This window comes from Seriola dumerili, unplaced genomic scaffold (genome assembly GCF_002260705.1).
Source record: "Seriola dumerili isolate Sdu_G_001 unplaced genomic scaffold, Sdu_1.0 BDQW01000531.1, whole genome shotgun sequence".
NCBI lineage: Eukaryota > Metazoa > Chordata > Actinopteri > Carangiformes > Carangidae > Seriola > Seriola dumerili.
The window spans coordinates 22,574-43,368 of record NW_019174786.1 but is presented as its reverse complement, the minus strand read 5'-3'; the positions used below and the strand labels follow the sequence as shown (position 1 = coordinate 43,368).

The window sequence follows — 20,795 nt, the reverse complement described above, 5'->3', positions numbered from 1 at the left end:
AGTAACCTCTGCAGAGGAGGGGCGGGGGTGCAGGTGGTGGTGGCTGCTGCTGCATTGCTGGATGCTGCTAGCGCACAGTGAATGAAACTGTGGTGTTTTAGACGCGAAGGTAAACGAACCCTGGGAAAAGAAGATGGACGAGGGCACCGAGTTATCTCTGACCATCGCCCAGATCGTGCAGCGGCTGAAGGGAAGCCATTTACACTCTCAGATAGAGAGCCAAGCCAAAGTGAGTAGGTTAGCATGTGGCTAACGAGCAGGTTGCTGTAAACCTCAGAGTGTCGCGTACACCTGCATTTGTGCTTCTATTTCATCTTAATGCGAGAATACAGCAATGTACATACGTATGAAGTGTCCAGTTTTACTTTGCTTCTTTCCCAATGCAATATTTAGGAGTGTTTACATCAACCTGAGATAAAACTAGAGTCTCTCAAAGAGGACGTACGCAGTTTTCTCAAAACATCAGGTGGGTCATATTTTATTTAGCTCCTGCATCACATTAACAGCCACAGCTCAATCCTCACAGTAATAACAGAAGAAGTGACTTATTATTGTGGTTTTGTCTGTGTGATGATAATGTGTTTCACTGTTTTACAGGCTGGGAAAAAAAGCTGCAGAATGCGGTGTACAGAGAGCTGCACGTGTAAGTTATATCCAGTCTAAAATTGTGTTACACAGACACACTTGTATACGCACAGTAGTGGCACCTATTAGGTTTCAATTCAGTTATTATTGTTGTAACTGGGCCATATCACACTAGTAAATATTACAAATGATGCACGAAATTCTCAACATTTAGTTATTGTAGACTGACATTGTGCACTTAGATCTATAAATACTCTTAGGAATTTTCCCTGTGCATTTCAGGAAACAATAAGAGAGTAAATGCTCACTTCTTTCATTTATTAAGCATGGAAACACTAATCTGCCTCATTAGTCTGTGAGATGCAGAGGAAAAATCTGTCTGTTTTGGCTATTGACCAAATCTTGAACACGTTAATTCAAAGCACAGACACACATCAGCTCACAACCGTGCTCATGCTTCCTCATGCATGTGGAGGAAATTATTTTGATTGAGCTTCCCCTACAACATCTGGGTTAATATGTCTAACACATTTAAGCCCCTTCAAATCTTTTATGCATGTATGTATTTGTGTATGTACACTAAAAGGAAAAAGTATTACGATCCTGATTCATCAAATGTCCACAGAGATGACACATTCCTACTTACCAGCACCATAGCGCTCATCAAGCAACATACTGTATACGAAAAGTATATTAAAAGCTTTTGCACCAACATACGTTCACATACACTCACATCAAGAGATACAACCCAAACTGTGTGATAGAGAGACGACTCAAAACCTCTCTATCATCAAGTAGGAGTTCCCAACAGAGGGGGATATGTGTGTAAGATCTAGGATAAAGCTTATGAAAGTATCGCACATTCTTGGGCGGTGTGTAGAGTTTTTGGTGTTATATGGATCATTTGGATGCAATGTTTTGACAAAAAAACACTGTAATGAAGGCTATGAAGAAATTGTTACCTAGTGATAATCTTTAAACATGGATAATTACACCATAATAATCCAGATTTATGTGGCCTTTTAGGTCGTATCTTTATTAGAATCAAATGGCTAAATAGCTGGAGAACTTGTGTTCCTCAACTACAGTTTCTTACCTTTAAGGGTAACATAACCTCGTTGCTCTCTCGAGGCTCAGACTGAGACATACGATGCTTAATGCTTTGCTGTTAAAAGACGACATATAACACTGACTAATGCCTCGTTTTTGCCATTAGTCAGCCCTATGTGCTCTTATACGTGTTTAGATTAGGTTGGATGTTGTTTAACGCGCTGAGACCTTGAGTCATTCAATATGCCCTGAGCATGCTTAGCGTTGAAAAGACATGAGACAATAGCTGCATTTGGTGGAGACGTGTTGTGACTCATCTGAGCTTCAAGGGCAGGGCACTAATGGTGGCGAACTGCCTTTTTTAAAAAAAAAAAAAAAAGAAGAATAATCAGAACATTTTATTTCCTCTTGGTTTGACAATGTACTTTTATTAAGCACATATCGTTTTGAAAAGCAAGTTGTTTGTGTATGTATTGGCTTCAAACCTTCATATCTGTCAGCCCTTTGGTAAAAACACAGTGGCGTTTTGATGTGTTTACTTGATCAGACCTTCTTCTGTTGTACTGTAATGCTCCTCGCCACCGCTCTTCCATTTGCTTATTCTAGCCAGCTGCCCCCGGGCCATCCCGCGGCTCCTCCAGAGCATCTCAAAGAGCCGCTGGCCTACATGCGCAAGGCACAGGTCAGTCTGTCTCCTCTTATCTCCATCACTCCTCACTTGTTCTTCTTCTACCTCCCCAACTCTTGTCTTTTTTGGCTGCTGAATTCCGTGACGTGGCCTGCTTTTTTTTCTTTTTTTTTTTCTTTTTTTAACAGTTACCTATTTGTTATACAGTGTTTGAAGCCAAATTTGTGTGTGTGTGTGTGTGTGCTTTCTTATACAGGGCAACTGGGAGAAGCGTGTCCTCAAAAGCCTGAACAGCATGAGTACAGAGCTGGGAGTGCCGCTGGCCCGCATGGTAGCTGTCAATCACAGCTTACGTAGCATAATTGCTCTTAATTCAATTAATTCTACTCTTTTATACTGCACAGGGGTTCATAAGATTTGCATTCTTGTCATATTGTGTCATTGTTTTAGCATCATTTTTTGCATAGTGCATCTTAAGCCTGTATCATTTCAGTCCTGCGGCTAAGTTTGACAGCAGCCAAGAGCTAGTTAAGCCCTGTGGAGATAGACTTAGCAATAACCCCTTTAGCTTTAGACTGATAAAAAGCAGGCAGTGCTGTTTGAAATCTGTTTATCAGTATTATTATTCAGTTCTGAGCACATGTGATTTTATTTATGACCAAAGAAGCACATTTCCGATGTGACATTTTCAAGATATGTTCTGTTTTGGCAGTGTGGCATTGGTATGTTGAAATCCGTTCTTTCCGCCCACTCCACAGAGGCCTGCAGTGGAGCAGAAGGAGCTCACCAACAAATGGAATGAGATGGGCACAGATGAACCAGGTCTCAAGACATTACCCAGGGGTTTTGGCCCTGTGCAATCTGCCTTTTATGAAAGATTAGTGTTAATGTGTTGATGTAAACTGCTGCCTCGCTCAGACACTGGTGTATTTAACATTAGCTGATCTCTGAGGGAGATCTACCACTTCATGTTTGCTTAAGCCTGTATATCTTTTGCTCTACTCTGCAACAACATGAAAGGTAGATATTAAATACTAGAGTTTCCACTTGTTGCTCTCTGATTTTTTGTCTATACTGATAGTTACTGGCTTATATTAAGATTCAAATCACAGCCATTGGGCAAGAAAAAAAAAACAATACTTGCTTGGACACACTGATACTAAAACCACAGTGCTAATTATTAGCTGCCTCCTCCAGTGGCGAATTTGATAGTTCTCCTCCCAGCTTAAGTGTATATTAAAAGTAGATTTTAAGGGGAGAGTATGCAGTATATTAATACTTGAACCAACCATTTGCACTTCAAGCCAGCTCATGTACATGGTAATCATGGTGTCCTAACAATGCTATCACAGCACAGCGGTGTATAATAACATTTAGGACTGTGTGCTGTCCCCCGGCTATAAACACTTTGGGCTGTGAATATAGAAGCTGTCCAGACTCCTTGGACGGAGCTGCGATAACGAGCAGGACCCCTCCTTCCGTCCAAAACCTTAACGTGCCCTCGTTCTCAGGATGACACGGCACTTAAATTTACTGCCGTGCTACATAGACGGCAGATGGAAGTCCCACTTAAAGCAGGCTGAATGCGCCTCAGCTGCCCTGTACTTTGCCTTTTTGACTTTTGTAGAAGCTGCCAGCTCTGCCTGCACAAATGGAAGTCAACTGTCATGAATGCATTCAGAAGTAAATCCAAGTTCAAGTTGATGAAATGAACTTCATGGCTGGATACATTTGTGTAGTCTAGATTTTACAGCTGCTAAACCTGTTCCGAAATTGCATATGTAAACACTGACTACATTTGTCATCTGGAGAAGTGTCCTTCGTAAGTGGTGCAATCAACTAATGTTTTATTGAGATGCATTCAAGTGTTTGTGTCTTTTCTGCAGATTTAAGCCGCTTTAGGCCCGTCTATGCCCCCAAAGACTTTCTGGAGGTAAGCAGATTCTTTGCTGCTCACAACATTCAGCACAGTTGCTTGTGTTAAAGAAGAGCAGCGAACTACATGTACTACATTAACGCTTTCTACACAGGTGTTAATCAGTTTACGGAACCCCAACCATGATAGCAGCGAGGACGTGAACGCCAGGAGCCACTGGGGTCTCATCCAGGTTCCCCTCAATGTCAGGGACATCCCACAGCTGGTAGGGATCCCTGTGGATATCTGGTTCAGTTTTATTGCTTGTGTTTGTGTGTGTGTGTGTGTGTGTGTCCATCTGCAGATGTTCTGTCCATTAGCGACCTCACTGTGAGTTCAATGCATATAACAGTATATCCTATTACGCTGCCCCGGAAATGGATGCACAATGGATTTGAAACCTGCCCAAATGTGTTTTTTTTGTTTGTTGTTGAACTCTCAGAGACAGGCCTACTCAGAGCTGAACCTGACCACAGGGCAGTTGGGGATTGATGACCATGCACACATACATCCAGGTATTCACAAAAATACACTTCTTCATGTGTGGTTAAACACAGTTCAAGCACAGTTTAACTACACAGTAGTTAAAGGAATAGTTTTGGGAGCTACACAAATGAGCTTATTCCCCAAAATGTCGAACTATTCCTTTAATAAGTCAGCTAGTTTAGGGGACCAGTGTTCAGGATTGAGGCGGATCTATTGGCAGAAATTGAATATAATATTCATAGGTATGTTTTCATTAGTGTATAATCACCTGAAACTAAGAATCGTTCTGTTTTCATCAGCTCTGAATTATCCATTTGTATCTGCATAGGCAGCAGCACCTCCTCTATGGAGCATGCCATGTTGTACTGCCATCTTTCTACAGTAGCCCAGAAGGGACAAACCAAACATTGGCTCTAGAGACGGCCTTTCGCGTTTTAATGTTACCTGAAGGCCACCGTAGGTTCTCCTACACTGCTAGATGCCACTAAATCCTACACACTGGTCCTTTAATGGTTTCTGCGTACTGTCAAAATCACATGTGGCATGCTGGACATTGCGTCATAGCTGAATAATTGACTGTTGTGATACTGGTTTGGACAGTATATATTTTAAGTGGCCTCTGAAGCTTTTCGAGGACTTTATTCTATTAAATACATATCATGTGACTGGTAATACAATTCCATAAAACAAGTTTGGATCACTGCTTACATCAAACATTCAGCAGCTTTTTAATATCTTTTCATTTGCTTAAAGTGATTACTGAGAAATATTCTGAACTAAATACTACTGAAATAAATGTGTTTACCTAATGAGCACTGCATTTTAATGGTGTTTAAACCACACTGGCCTCGTATCAGCGTGCGCTCCTTTCCTGTGCCAATTGGCTGTCTGGGGTTTCTCAAAACAATATCTCTGTTAAGTTCAGATATTGACATTGTTGCAGTCTGGTGTTTGGGCTTTAAATAGAGTCATATCTACAATCTCTGTGTTTTAAAATCAAAGAGATAACATTAGTTTGAAAAACTGAGCCACCGCCATCCATTAGACCATTACTGATGAATCAGCTTTGTTCTTTCTTTTTTTTTTTTCTTTTTTTTTTTTAACCCTGTGCAGACTTGTTTGAAAACGAGTATGTTCAAATCGGGAAAAAAGGTAAGTGTTTGGTTCTTGGTTTTAAATTGTTGAATTTCTTTCTGTTTGTTCTGATTCTTTAATTGAGGTATTTAAATATATAAATGTGGGCCTCCAAGTACCCGGCACACCTTTGAACCAGAGGCTACCAGGAGTACCATTACTTTATGATTTATCATTATTAATTACTGATCATAAGTATTACTGATTGAGTCAGTATTTGCTCTCTTTAGCTCAGTATTAAGTAGAGGAACCTTAGGCTCCAGTTCCTGCCTTGAGTCTGCCTTGTTTGTAGTTTTATGGTCTATATTTGTATTTAATTTAGACCATTAGAGATCTTGTTTTTATTTTTACATGAAACTTTAGCTTCTTCTCTTCTTTTATTTTAAAAGAATGAAACCTGGAGCTGGTATAAAATGTCAAAAAGTGTGGTGCATGAAAAGATAATCGTATAAAGAGTAGAGGGTATAGAATAGCGGACCCAGTATTCTTAGAAATATAAGTTTGACTCAGTCACTGACCACCACATGTACACAGAAAATACCTAAAGTTAGCTCCTTCCATTAATTAATCCCACTCTTTGCCCTGTCAGGTGCAGTAATCGGTAAGAGGGGCACTATAACTTTTAACTCATTGCTCTGCTATGAACCCAGTGTAAACGCCAACCTCATTATGGACACCAATCAGACATCTATTGACAAGAGTCTGAAAAACACAGGCTGCATTTTATATACACAGCGACAAGTTCCCTGTCCACTATTTCACCCTCGACTGGCTGCGTGTTGGCTTTCAAATGTTGAGCTGTGTTCCAGGCCAAGTGTTAAGTGCACTCAAATAGGAAATTTAAGAGGCGAGGAGTGTGTTCGTTTATGTTATGATTGGCCAGCAAGTCAAGGGCTGTGTGTTTTTGTCTATTGTTGCAAACACAGCTTTAGGGCAGAATGGAGATGTTGAAGAGTTTGCTTCCAGCATGTGCCTGAGTGCTTTTTTGAAAGTTATGTAATAATCCCCATTATGGGAATGTCTATGTTATGATTTTTTAAAAATGTTTATTCATTTTCAGAGGGTAAGATTGAAATTGTGAACGTGTGTTTATGACTGAGCAACGCCGTGAAACCCAAACACATACATGTTAGACTGAGCAACACACCAACGTTTTCAGATTAATATGTGTGTATTAATATGTAGTATTTCTCTCGATTATATGATTTTGCATGTATCAAGCCTCAGCTGAAAGATGTTCTATTTCTGTCCTAATTGATCTTTTCCGAGTCCTCATGTAGAAAACAAACCTCTTCACAGTTTCAGAGTTGAGCCGCCTGCCTGTTGTTTTGCAGTCATTCAAGACATGCAGGTGTTCCTGTTCCCAGGTGATTCAGTTGGCTCTGTACCATTCTGGGTTACTCCTGTCTGTACATATTATGTCATATTGCCAGAAAGTCATGAGACCTTTCTATTGATCGTTGTCGTTCAGATTTCAGATTGGTCCGACTTTTAATTTTCAGGATTTTATATGTTCTTTGCTCCTCTAGATTTTTGTTTTAGCTTCATAGTTTCATACTTTAAATGAGACTGTGTAATTTCTAGACAGTGGTCATGACAATTATGGGATAATGCTAAATGTTAGAATTGTACTTACACAGTAGAACAAGTGGAGTTATAAAGTCAGTAAACTGGCTGAGTAATGTTGCTTAGGCAGCAAAGTTGACCTAATGTTTGCTATCATTAGCTAGCATTTGCCCCGCAAGCCACTGGTCATACCAGGTCAAGCATGACTGTCGTGACAAAACCCCTGAATGTTCTGCATCAAACAATGATGTGTTTAATTGCATATGAATTCAACTTTTTATATGTTATATGTTCTCCTTTCAAAGTCTCATTTTAAGATATAAGGAGAACTGGATATGATGATTATATTTATTATCATTTATTCTGTTGATAACTTTGAAATAATGTATTGTGTCAGAAAAAAAGTGAGTGCCCATTGTAATGTCCCAAAGTGACATGGTCCACAAGGTGATTGCTTTAAATTCAGATTCTAATTAACAGTCAAAAATCCAAAAATATTTAATTTACAATGATGATGAAAACAGAGAAACACAGCAGATCATCAGTAGTGGGAAGCTGAAACCAATAAGTCTTTGGTATCGGTTTAAATAAATAACTTAAAGGAATAGTTCCACATTTCAGGTAATACACTTATTTGCTGAGAGTTAGATGAGAAGATCAACACCACTCATATTCATTCACTAAAAAGATGGAGCCAGCGGCTGGTTAGCTTAGCTTAGCATAGAGACTAGAGACAGGTTAGGTTAGGAACTTTGTTTATGTTATCAGCACCTTTAAAACACATTCACCAACTCTCAGTATCTTGTTTGTTTAATCCGTATGAAGAAGTGAGTATAAAAATGATAAATTGCAGTTTACGGGGGGGGGTTGTGTGCTGGAGTGTTTCTTGGCAAGGAGCAGTGACTTCCTGGAGTCTTGTCATCGCTGTGAGCTTTGCCAGGCAACCAGTGGAGACTCCAGGAAGTCACTGCTCCTGGCAAAGAGTTTGTCCAGCAGACATTGTTACTTTTGGACTGAGCCATGCAAGCTGTCTTCCCCTGCCTCCGGTCTTTATGCTAAGCTAAGCTAAGATATCTATCTCCTGGCTCCAGCTTCATATTTGACGGACAGACATGAGAGTGGTATCGATCTTCTCATCTAAGTCACTGCAAGAAAGCGAATAAGCATATGGGCATGAAGAAAGGTGGACTGAAAAAGCCTTTCTGTTTCATGCATACACCTCTCTTTCTCTCTCCTGTTTTTTACTTTTTGTCTCTTTTGGCTAGTGATTGTGGATCAGGACAGTGCAGCAGCACAGCAGTACAGCAGGCAGGGCTGCTCCACCGGGCTCCGGGCAGACCTGTGGGCCCTCATCCTGAACTCCACTAACCAGCCACCGGTAGTTTCGGCATATACACAGACACACAAACATATCGCTGAATTGCACACCACTCATAAAGGGGCCGTCCACATACGGCTTCAGGGATTCCCAAAGTTGACTACAATCTCAAGTTTTCAGCTGCAGCTATTTTCAGGTCTTTTTTTTTTACTTATTTCATTGGAGAATCCTGACAGCACAATTCACTTGGTATCCTGGCATTCACACTGCACAGTAAAAACCAACATACTGATCACCAGCTGACCTACATGTCCTACATAATCAGTGTATTAGACCCTGCGCTGTTTATCTTAGCTCGCTGCGGCTTGTGCCATGTGTACAGTTGCTAAGATAATCAAATGCTTGCGATTTAGCACAGTTAGCCCAAACAGAGCAACCGCCTGCCTGTGTGGCAAAGTGCTGTGTAAACGCTGGGCTCCAGAGTCTCCTGTTGAGGCAGAGTCGATAAAACAATACTTGTGATAGCAAGATTGATTTCTGAGGGAGAGTTACGGGGACCTGACTGAGGCCTGGAGAGCGTCACCGTGGCTCTGGACGACACAAGGGCAAACACATTAAACAGTCAGAGTTGGCCAGTGACAACATGTGCATTGTCTGACTTTTTAACTGCAGATTTGCCTGCATCTTCAAAATGATGTTTTAACAACCATTGCTTCACAAACATTTTGAAAAGACTTGATGTGAAAACACTAATATTTTGGTAGGCTTATATTTATTCTGCCCTATCTGCAGTTATGGCATGGAAATATTTTACTGAGATAAAGGTTACCAATCCTATGTTGTTTGATAAACTTATTGTTTTTGTGCCTGATTTCAGGTTGATTTTATTCCCTAGAAATATATCCAGGGTGAACTGCTGTGAATCACATTTTCACTTAATAGCAACAAGATATATAATCAACTTTAAATATTTTAGCAACATTTATTTTAACCCCCATCCATTTTTTTTGTCCATATCACTACAGTGGTTTCTCAGCTGTCAAAATGATCTCTGTTTCCGTTCTCCTCACTTCCGCAGCACTGATCATTGCCAAGGTTCTTCACAACTGCCACAGAGGACGTTTTTATTGCTCCGTCCACCCTGTCGACTGTTTCTTACTTCATTTATGATAACCTGTCTAAAGCCGGAGACACATTTGAGTTTAACCATGTGGTCGGAAACACAATACCCGTCCTTAAAGCTTGGTTCAATCCTGCCGTCACTGTCAGGGAGAATACATAATGTTGATTTAAAACTGACTTAAAAGAGGGTGATGGATTTTTTTTAATAATAAGAGAAAACTCCCTTTTACTCACCATATTTATCAGAACACTGGTAGTTAGTAAGTTTGTACAGAAAATTGCATAAAAGATTTAACTTTTTTCCAACAGTGTAATTTGTGAACCACACACACTGGGCTTTGGATGTGATCTACATGCAAGTTACTGTGCACATGAAACATGTTGGATCTTTGCCTTTCCAGGATGTGATGCATTATGAACAACTAAAGGCTGGAGTCATACAACATGACCTGCTGGTGGACAACCTTATCTATAAGGTATCGTTCATGTTTGTGTAACTGCACAGGCAGGATGTTAAAAACAAATACTTGAACGTTGAGTTTTCAGGAGAATTTTATTCTGCATAAAATATGACACCAAAGTTTCACAGTGCCTCTATTTTAACTTTTTTCTCTCCTGATTTATAAGCTGTACGCATAATGTACTTTTCTTCCCTGCCCACCAGGATGTGAAGCTCACCGCAAGTAATGATGACTACTATTTTGTGTTTGAAGATTTCCTCTATCAGGTGAGCTCTCTTTTTTTTTCCCCCATTTCAGCTTCCCACCTCTCATTACTCACCACATCATTACTCCTGCTTGAGGCCACTGAAAACTTAAACTGTCAAGTTAAAGACAGTTAAAAATGCAAATCTGTTTCATTGGGACCGAGTAGAGTGGGTTGATCAGATTTTAATGACTGTAGCCGGGTAATATAAGCAAACCAACCTAAACTGACAACACATTTCGAATCTAAGTTGGTGCTTGTAAAGTTGTGACAGCCACTTTTTCCCACGACAAACCAGTCAGAACACAAATACAGAAATCACTCATGTTTAATTGCTAAAACTAACTGGATAAACTGGATATCATGCTTGGGGCAAGTAGCAGTGAAGGTGGAAAACTTTGACTCTGAAATGATTGTCATTAACTGTTAAAGAGATTTTTTATAATTGCTTTTTATTTCCTCTATTTTATAAGTCAGCATTGCAACATAGTTAAAACCTCGAAAGCCATTTGTGTCTATTAACATGATATTTCCTTATTTCCTGGAAATTAGCACAAGTGGATGTTCCCACTACTTTTAAATACAACCACAGTTCAGAATTAAAACCACCATCACTGCTGTGTCTTCTCCATTCCACTAGATAAGAGCTTAAACATCAATAATGAGTTGTTTGACATTTCAACTTGTGTCAGTTCTCGGTCACGTAAGGGCAAATTACTGTGTGACAGCATTCCTCTTTATCTACAGGTACATTTTCAGCCCTAACAAGGATAGAACCTGTTATTATTAGCTTCTCTGGTTGTCAGTGCACTGTTTGCTGGACCTAAGCTGATAAACACATTAATATACTTGGCAACCAGTTTATTCAGCAGCTGTTAACAAGTCATGCTCCTCGGTGGCTAACCAGTGAGTACACAGGTGTAGCAAGAACAAAGCTCCGGTATCCCTGTCAATATTGACTAATGATAAACTCACTAGGCAGTGAAACAATCTACTTAATGTGGGGAGAGCGTGGATTCACACAGGTGCTATTATGATCTCAAGAAGTTATGCAAGGAATAAAGTAAAGGAAGTTGTCAAAAGCGCTCGAGAAGTGCAATTTGCCAGAAATGTTTGAAGAGCTGTCACATTGTTGCCACTTAGGATGTGTACATTTAGGCTTATTAAAATAAATACATGTCAGTCCAGGAAATAGATGATCAGTGTGTCCTCACCTGCTACCCAGAAAAAAATGTCTGTCAGGTAGAAAGAACATGTACTGAGCTGTGGCAATCAAGGCAAAGTAGCCTATTTACGTTCACATTTCAAATGATATTCAAAGAAGAATAAAGTGAGAGAATGCCTCACAGTATACAATCCATCCAAACAGACAAAAACATTTCAAGTTCAGCAGTAGACCACCCAGTTTCTCTAACCGGCGAAAAAGTGGTCAAGGTCAGACAGGAAGCAGTGTAGACACGCGCAGTAGTCCTCATCTGCTGCCATTTTTCCTATTCTACCATTAACAAGGCTTTATGAATTGCTGACCGTTTCATCTTTGCTCAGACGGATGATCCCCCTCCCCCCCAATGTAATTCATCTTAAGTGGTTGGTGGAAATGAAATCTGTTCCCAAAATGACACAGAAATGGGAGTATAATGGAAAGAGCTCCCACTTATACGGTCATTCTGTGAAATAAGTAGAACTAGTTGAGGTTACTCATCTGCTGTCTGCTTCAGTACATCCTGAAATGCTGGATCCAGGTGTGCTGCTTTAATGACATTCTTACTCAAGAGGCTGCTCAAAGCCATCTCCGTCTCTTGAACAAATAAAAGTGTATTAACTACAGTCGCTTCTGTCCCCTGTCATCAGGAAATGATAATATTACACACTGAGCATGTAATCCATATACAGTGGAAAGAAAAAAAGAATTATCTGCATTTATGCTTAAATTTGTCTTAAAATCTGGTCAAATCTTCATTGAAGTTACTGTAAACACAATCTATTTTAACTGATAACACACAACTCATTACAGTGTTTTTGTCCATATTGAGAACATCATTCAAACATTCAGTGTATGTTGGAAAAAGTATGCGAACCCCCTCGGCTAATGGCATCAACAAAAGCTCACTGGAGTCAGGAGTTATCAAACCTGGAGTCCAGTGAAACCAGATTGGAGTTTTGAGTTAGAGATACTCTGTACTTCTAAAAAGAACATTTATAAATTTTAACCTCGTTATTCACAGGAAGCATCTGCTGATGTGAACCTTGTCTTGTAAAAAAAAATATCTCAGAAGACTTACGATCAAGAATTGTTGATTTGCATGAAGCTGTAAATGGTTTCAAAGTCACCTCAAAGAGTTTGGATATTCATCAGTCGTCAGTCAGACAATCTTGTTTAATGGAGACAATTTATTTCTGTGGACATCCAGCTAAGATGACCACAAAGGCACAACGCAGATGCTTAATGAGGTAAAAAAAAAAAGGAAGCAACAGCTGGCTAACATCTCTGTTCATGAGTCAATTGTATGGAAATCATGGTACCTGGTTGCACTCCAAGCCTCTCGGTCAGAGCCCAGACCTTAATCCAGTAGAGATGCTGTGTGTGATGACCTGAAGAGAGCCGCTCACACCATATATCCATGTTTGAGCTGAAGCAGTTCTATAAGGAAGAATAGTCCATAATTCCTCCTGATCATTGTGCAGGTCTGATCAGCAGCTACCAGAAGAGCTGGTTTGAGGTTATTGCTGCCAAAAGAGGTTCAATCAGTTATTAAACTCACATTGTTTTTTCCCGCCAGCATGGTGAGACTTTAATGGCTGTGTTCAATAAAGACATGAAGAGACATGTTAGGGACATGTTAGACAATGCTTCTTGAGGTTGTAAGTTCATCTGTAAAATTTTAATGCAGGGTCAGTTAATTTAGTTGGTGCGTGTGTGTGTGTTTGTTTGAGCATGTTTAATTCCAAACGTGTGTTGTCAGGTGTTGCTGTGTTTCTCCCGGGACACTGCCGTATTGGAGCACTTCAAATACAACAGCGCCACTCCTCCTAAATCCTACATCCTGGGTGAGATGATTGATATGCCCTTCACCGAGGACACACACACACACACACACACACACACACACACACACACACACACACACACACACACACACACCTAGAGACACGTCACACCACTGGGAAGCCGCAGACTTGGTTATCAGTTTCTTTGTGTGTCTGTCTTACAGGGAAAGTGGGAGATGAGGAGTGTGCTGTTGTTTATCCTCCCAACGGTGAGCCTCCATCTTGACATTAAAATAATTTTTAATTACCTAATATTGAGAGGAAATTTGAATAAATTATTTACGTGTTGACGTGACAAGCTATTTGTTACACTATTCTCTGTATATTTCACGTGAGCAGGCCCAGCATTTATTAGAGGGAGGCTGACATTCATACTTTTTTTATGTGACTATTATGTTATTTTCAATGTGAAAGTTTCAACTGAAGACTAATATATTTGTTGCTCAGTTGCACTGATCATAGAATAAATGTGTATGAATAGCACTGACTTGAAAATCTCATTTGAACAGGTGTAATCCCTTTCCATGGGTTTTCAATGTATGGTGAGTATGTCTTGTACCTCTCAACGTGCTGTGCTAATGCTACTAAACATAGAATTAGCAGGATATAACAGAGAGTACTTGTGCGTGTGTGTGTGTGGATTTGTGGACTGTGTCCCACAGTGGCACCCTTGTGTTTCCTATACAACGAGCCATCCAAGCTGTACAGTGTATTCAGGGAAATGTACATCCGCTACTTCTTCAGATTACACTCCATCTCCTCCTCTCCCTCGGTAAGACAAATCTCAAGGTCAAAATATTGTGTGTTTATGTCTGTACAATGCAGTTTGCTTAACATGGTCACACATGTGCTCCTGCAGGGTATAGTGTCTTTGTGCCTGCAGTTTGAGCGGCTGCTCCAGACCCACCTGCCTCAGCTGTTCTACCACCTCCGACAGATTGGCGCACAGCCGTGAGTAGCCCACACAATGCTGTCACCAGTGGTGGAGATGTGATGCCAATACTGTTGAACAATGGGCTTAAAGGAGAAATTCAGCTGCAGACATTAACTATTTATCTACTCGTACAACAGTCAAAAGAGCAAAACATGACTATTCTGTATTCTTTAATTATAAGTTATAACTATAACAAGTAGATGGAGTGACCATAAATGATGCATTTTGTTGTTTCTTCTGTCATTCTCTCTCTGTTCCCATCTGGGACATTAAGAATAAATGGTATTTCTATGTTTAGCTGTTGGTATAAGGTGCATGAGTCACATCCACCCTGCACAAATGCATTTTATTGTTGAGGTTTTGCAGTTTTGTTGCAGACCTACAGTTGTGAGCTACTGCCATCTTGTGGTGCATACCTGGAATTTTTTTTTTTTTTTTAATTTAAAAAATTGAGAAAAGAGTTAAAAGGGTTTGTGTTACATCTGAATTTCCCTGGTTAGCCCTCAGAGTATTATTTTTGCTTATTCTAGATCTCAGTCTCTTGAAGTCCTCGACAATGTGTTGATGCAAAATCATGTGACGTCTCTGTCCTCAGGTTGCGTATTGCCTTTAAGTGGATGGTGCGGGCCTTTTCTGGCTATCTGTCTACTGACCAGCTTCTCCTTCTCTGGGATCGTATCCTGGGATATGACTCACTGGAGGTAGTTGCAGGTAGGCATATTGCGCTCATACTCAATGAACTGTCTTGACATTTGTCATACAGTGATTATAATATGACTGACACTTGTTGCCTCGTTTTCTCATTCATTCCCTTTGCTTTCCTCCCTCCATTCTCCTCATCCTTCTCTTTCCTCTCTTCTTTCCCCATGTGCGATCCCCCGCCCCTCTCTTATATTACCCCTCCATGTCTTTTCTCCTTCTCTCTTCTTTGCTTACACTCACCTCCTCTAGTCCTAGCAGCTGCTGTGTTTGCCTTCCGTGCCGAGAACCTGATGGAAGTGACGTCACTGGCTTCAGCTGAAGTACGGTCATTTCACATTGGACCTGTGTGTGTGTGTGTGTGTGTGTGTGTGTGTGTGTTTGTGTGTGTGTGTGTGTGTGTGTGTGTGTTGAGTGTGTGTGTTGTGTGTGTGTGTTTGAAGCCCACAACCTGAAAGGCTGTAAATAACCGTTGATGACCAGCCAGTACCAGTAACCCAGTGTCCTGCATTCACATGTCTGAAAAAACGAGACATTAAGAACCCTCACCCTCGTTCTCTGTGCCGACGAGTCCTCTGCCTCCATATCTCCAAATCACTTATAAAGGGACAAGCTTGTTATTAAATCCATTCACTGTCAGACTAGCCATGATAAAGATCAGCGGACATCTTTTGGTGCAGAATCGTGTTAATAACCTTTACCTCTGCAATACAAATTTGGCAAACACACAACTAATGAGTGCATCCAGAATTAGCTTTCTGCACTGTAACTCATGTTGCATGATTACAGTAACCAGTAATGTAATTCTTGTGCATGCTTGCACTGTATACCACACCCTCTCCCATACTGTGGTCCCACTATCATATGACTGAACCCCAGAGTAAACCACACGATGACTCGCCTCTCTCGCTCCCCTTTTCACCCCCCCCCCTTCCCCTGAGGGTGATGGGGTTAAACTACAATGTGACGCACGGGGCGACAGGAAGATCTGCTGCTCTAAGATACTGGCCGGCACTATTTGCTTGCTCATTTACCACCTGCCCTCGGAGAGAGAAGGTATCATAACACACTGCTCCTTATCTTATATTTAGAACCTCAGGCCCAGCGTTGAAATATTAAACCCTCCTTCTGAACATGATAGGGTCCCTAAATTTAATCTTCCACCCATCCCAAAAGGACAGGGTGGGGAGCGGTGTACTCTTTAAGCATGGATTGTCGCTTCCCAAGGATCCTGCATCATCATTATGCGTGTCTGTCTGTGTGGTTCTTTTTTTAAATCCTTAAAGATTTCTGTTGGAAAGAGTGAGGGTGTGCTTTATAGCCCTTCTCGTGGGCTTGAGGGGGGGGGGGCGCTAAGGTAAAATTGCTGTGGTAAGGAGGGTTGTGAATTTAGATGACAAATCTTATTTGTGTTTTGTTTTACTGCAGGCTGTCCTCGCTGACCTTTCAACTCTGAAGGTCATGCCACTCATCCAGATCTTTCTATTTGCCACCGCCATCTGAGGAGCGCCGAGCCTGCAGGACGAGTCGTGGTATGTACATACCACTTGGAGGATAAAGAGACACTATAGAAATACCACTTTGCTATGCCAAAACCACACCAATATGACTAATCATCTATCAAGAAACGCTGGACAATAGTGTGGGATATCAAGGAGTAACAAAGGCAGACCTACACAGGCATTGCACACTTCATCCTGCAGTGGTTAAAGCAAAGCCAAACCCCTCTTTAGCATGTATGTACCATAAATAGTGAATACCCTGTATCATGTTATTAGATATTATACAGTATGTAAGTATAGCCTACAGACCAGTAAGGCTAAGCTAACCTCCATAAGCCATATGCTCTGCAGGAAAGATGATACACACAGCAGTGCTAGGATCAGCTGAGAAGCTCATTAGGAGATGAGTTGCATGCAGCAGTAATTGTATTGCGATAGCAGAGTGCGAGAGAGAACAACAGCAACGTCTCCAAGCTTGGCTAATGAAGTGTTAATTAGCTCTTGCAATTTATTCTGCTCCATGGCTCCTGCGTGTTATAACACTATTAGATAAAGCTGTTGCTGATGAATGAGGAGATTGGAAGCATTAGTCTGTGCCAGCGTGTTGAAAGAAATCATCAAAAGACACAAACTGAATTAAAACTGTATCCCATATGATTAGAAGCTGCTGTGTATACACATAATGTATTGTATTTATGAAGGAATTGCATATTACTGCACTCTTTAGGGACATTTAGCACCTTCAGTGCCAGTATTTATTTATTTTATTTCATTGTGAACATTTTATGGTTGTTTTTCAATTGATATTATGAATTTAAAGCCTGAATGTATTGACCTACTTTGTCCTGTTAAAAAAAAAAGACAGTGTATGTCACCTTATGATTTAAATGCAATCAAATCATTTTTTCTGAATCATTAACAGTACGCTTTGCCAGTCAATGCCAATGTCTTTCATCAAACACATTTTAATGTTTATTGCAACCTTATATAACACATCTTTTTAAATAAAATCTAATTTTGTTGAATCACTTCCTCCACTTTATTCTATTCCATATCTAAAGACTTAGACCTTGAATTGTTTGACAGCTTTTTAGTTAGTCTTATCTCAGTAGAAGCTGACTGATCCTTCCTGCTCCACAACTGAATATTTCTCTCGGTTTATGTGACATGGTAAATATTTGGACAGGGCGTACTGTACTCTGGAAGATAACCATAGGCATTTCTAGAGAAGGCAGAATGAGTAAGTGACAGGTAGCAGCATTGAGGGACCTGAACGTCTGCCCCCTCCTCACAGGCCTCCTCCTACACGTAGCATCTGCTCTATTCCTCCCTCGTTTGTTGGCTGCCTTCCTCCCTGCTGCCCCCTCTGCGGGCTCGTATCGAATTCTGCTGTTCTTCTCTTTCGTCTCTCCCTGTCTCCCGGTTCCTGCTACATCTGCCACCTGTTTACTAGGACTCCCACGGCTGACTCTTTTATCAGTCATGCACCTCCTTTGGCCCCCAGAAGTCTGTTCCTCCTGAGACAGCTATTACTTGCTGTGTAGTTGGCTCATACGGTAGTCCCTCCTGGTGGCTGTTGTACTGCATTGCAGGGTGATGTGTCTTCTGTCCATCAACACACTGAGGCTGGCCATCGCTGAAAGATTTCTCCCTGAAAGCCGTATCAAGTACAGTGAGCTTATTAAGTGTTTGGACGACAGCGAGCTGTTTGATGTTTTGCTTATGAGCTCTCATTACTGACGATATAAAATGACTCAACAACTGTGAGGTTACGTTTTCAAACCATATCAAATTGAACAGTGTAATGAGACAGTTCTGTGTAATGGCTCCCTCCCAGTAAGTGGTGCCAAAAGTATATGGATAGATTATAGTAACAGTACAGATAAAGCACAGATTTTCCTATTTTTCATTTATATGCTTATGAAATATGTATAACAAAAACAAACAAGACTTAAAATATATGTGATAAAATGGGAAATGTTTCAAAGATATCAAGAAAAGATTTAGATGAAAACCCTGGAGTAAAATTCAAAATACTCTACCTGTGGTTTCAACTATCAGAAACATGACTCAGGGGATTTCACAGTAACATCAGCCACTAACTGAGCTGGTTCAATATGTCAGAGCTATGTACAGTAGGCTTCCTGCCAATTCTCACCCTCACTCCTCGGTGCATGCAGTGAAAAAGTAGATGAGGGAGTTATAGGTTGAAACTTGGGCAGGTCATTTCATATGGGGATCCCAGGACAGCTGAGAGTGCAATAAGACATGTAATGAATGCCACATAAAACTGGAAACTGGGATAAATACTACTCCTTACTGTAAGCGATTTAGCCTGAGCTATTTCTTGGTCCATCTCTTGGAACGGATGGAACAGATATGCCGTTTGAATCAATGCTGCTGTCTACAAAGGCACAAGTTTCAAATATCACCTGCAACTAACGATCTTTCAACAAAATCTAACCATCCTGCTGTCTGTGGTCATATTTGTATTTGTTTGGGCCTTGACATGAAAATGTCATGTTGTTCCAACACATGGAAGCAAATAGCCCGATATTGAAATTAACCTGAACTCAACTTGCATGGGATGGCCCTGACAGTCCCCACCCACACACTATGGGGAAACCCTGGCATTCAAGAGTAACATGGTCAACAAGTCTCTGATCATAAGTCCATTTTCTAGCTTATTTAGTTTTTTATTTCCTGAAAAAGTTAGCAAGTGGACCTTGAGCTACCTCTTTCATCAAAAATATTTACATCTTCCAGTATCTCAGTCAATTAAGTGTTGTCTTTCCATTTTTGCCAGTGACATGTATAGTGATGGTTATTATTATTCTTAATAGTAGTGTTTAAAATATTATATAATAATTAGTACTAATAAGTAATTGTATATATATTATTTTTAATGATTTTTTTTCTCTTCTCTCTAAGAAAAGTGCCACACAAGTTTGATTATTATTACTAATATTATTATTAGTAATAATAATAATAATAATAATAATAATAATAATAATGGTAGTAGTATGGGTGACAGCAGTATGATCTGCTGGCTCAAAATAAATCGTAACAAATGGTTTATTCAAAATAATTGTTATTACTCTGTAGTTTCACTCCATTTCCCGCGCTGAGCATCTTCAAAAGAAGCAAAAAGTGGTGTCTGAACCAGCCAATCAGGCTCTGCCATGTTGGGACAGTCCAGCCAATGAGAGCGCTCAGCCTGGAGGAAAAACTTGAATTGCCCGGAGTGGGGAAGTGGAGAACAATGAAGCGGGTATCATCCTCAAGACTGGAAAAAAAAAAAAAAACATAAGAAAAAACGAGAAGTTTCTGAGGAAGATTCCTCTGCTTTGGCAGTGGTTCAAGAATCCATCACAGCCACGGCTACGTCACACAAAAAAGCGGCGCCAGTGAATTGTGCCACCTACTACCCCTGCATGAAACCTGGGGGTAGGAGGGAAGAGATACCCCTGTTGAATTACTTAAAAAAAACAAAAACAAAAACCTCCGGGTGTTAATTAAGCGCCCTCCTCCTCCTCCTCCCCCTCCTCCTCCTCTCCTCCTCTCCTCCTGATGTCAAACCATTTTGCATACTGACTTCCGCCCCGCTCGGCTTCCCTTTCCCCGCTGGTCTGCATCAGCCGGCGAGCAGCTGATATGACAGGAGAATACAGTATCACACCGAGCCACGAAGAGCTGACTTAAAAACTTTTACATGTAGAAAGTGGGCGGATGTCGTGTGCAACTGATACAGGTCGGAGAGGGGATTAGTGAGGGAAACGAAGGAAGAAGAAGAAGTGAATGTAGGTTTTTTTTTTCTTTTTTGATGCAATGGGATTTGCCACTTTCGTATGAAGAGGCGGACCTATGAGACACTGCGAGTTCAATATGCTGAAGCTGTCCCCGGTGTTTGTATACTGTACGTGGAAGTACAGGGACTGTCTTCTTCCAACTCACAGGCCCACGCACGGATTTAACACGAGCTCTTGATATTATTTTTTAAAGCGCACGGATATCCACGGTAGAAAAGCTACTACCATTGTTTTGCGGCTGTTTTTGTTTTGGACAGGGGATTCCTCCAGACAGGCTGCATGTGCTTTGCTCCT

The 20,795-nt window shown here is 40.7% G+C and overlaps 1 protein-coding gene across 2 annotated transcripts; it reads left to right on the top strand.

The window, feature by feature from the left end:
- Positions 1–28: 28 nt before the first annotated feature.
- On the top strand, positions 29–18,242 carry tbc1d19 (TBC1 domain family member 19). 2 transcript variants are annotated; one of them, XM_022764101.1, is made up of 21 exons: positions 29–229; positions 394–466; positions 598–643; positions 2,242–2,317; positions 2,520–2,594; positions 3,022–3,085; positions 4,150–4,196; positions 4,294–4,404; positions 4,621–4,693; positions 5,778–5,816; positions 8,630–8,742; positions 10,206–10,280; positions 10,469–10,531; positions 13,473–13,557; positions 13,722–13,766; positions 14,067–14,099; positions 14,220–14,329; positions 14,417–14,508; positions 15,087–15,202; positions 15,443–15,513; positions 16,619–18,242. In XM_022764101.1, the coding sequence occupies exons 1-21, from the start codon at positions 134–136 to the stop codon at positions 16,691–16,693; spliced, it is 1,578 nt and encodes a 525-aa protein (XP_022619822.1). In that variant the 5' UTR covers positions 29–133; the 3' UTR covers positions 16,694–18,242. The 2 variants fall into 2 exon arrangements, with proteins under 2 accessions (XP_022619822.1, XP_022619823.1); XM_022764102.1 differs by lacking the exon at positions 5,778–5,816 and having other exon boundaries at positions 16,619–18,241.
- The last annotated feature ends 2,553 nt before the right edge of the window (positions 18,243–20,795 follow it).

Coding starts and splice junctions, on each gene's coding strand:
- tbc1d19 (XM_022764101.1), top strand. CDS start 134: ATGGACGAGGGCACCGAGTTATCTCTGACCATCGCCCAGATCGTGCAG. Junction 10,281..10,468: donor TGGACAACCTTATCTATAAG/GTATCGTTCATG, acceptor CCTGCCCACCAG/GATGTGAAGCTCACCGCAAG. Junction 14,100..14,219: donor CCATGGGTTTTCAATGTATG/GTGAGTATGTCT, acceptor TGTGTCCCACAG/TGGCACCCTTGTGTTTCCTA.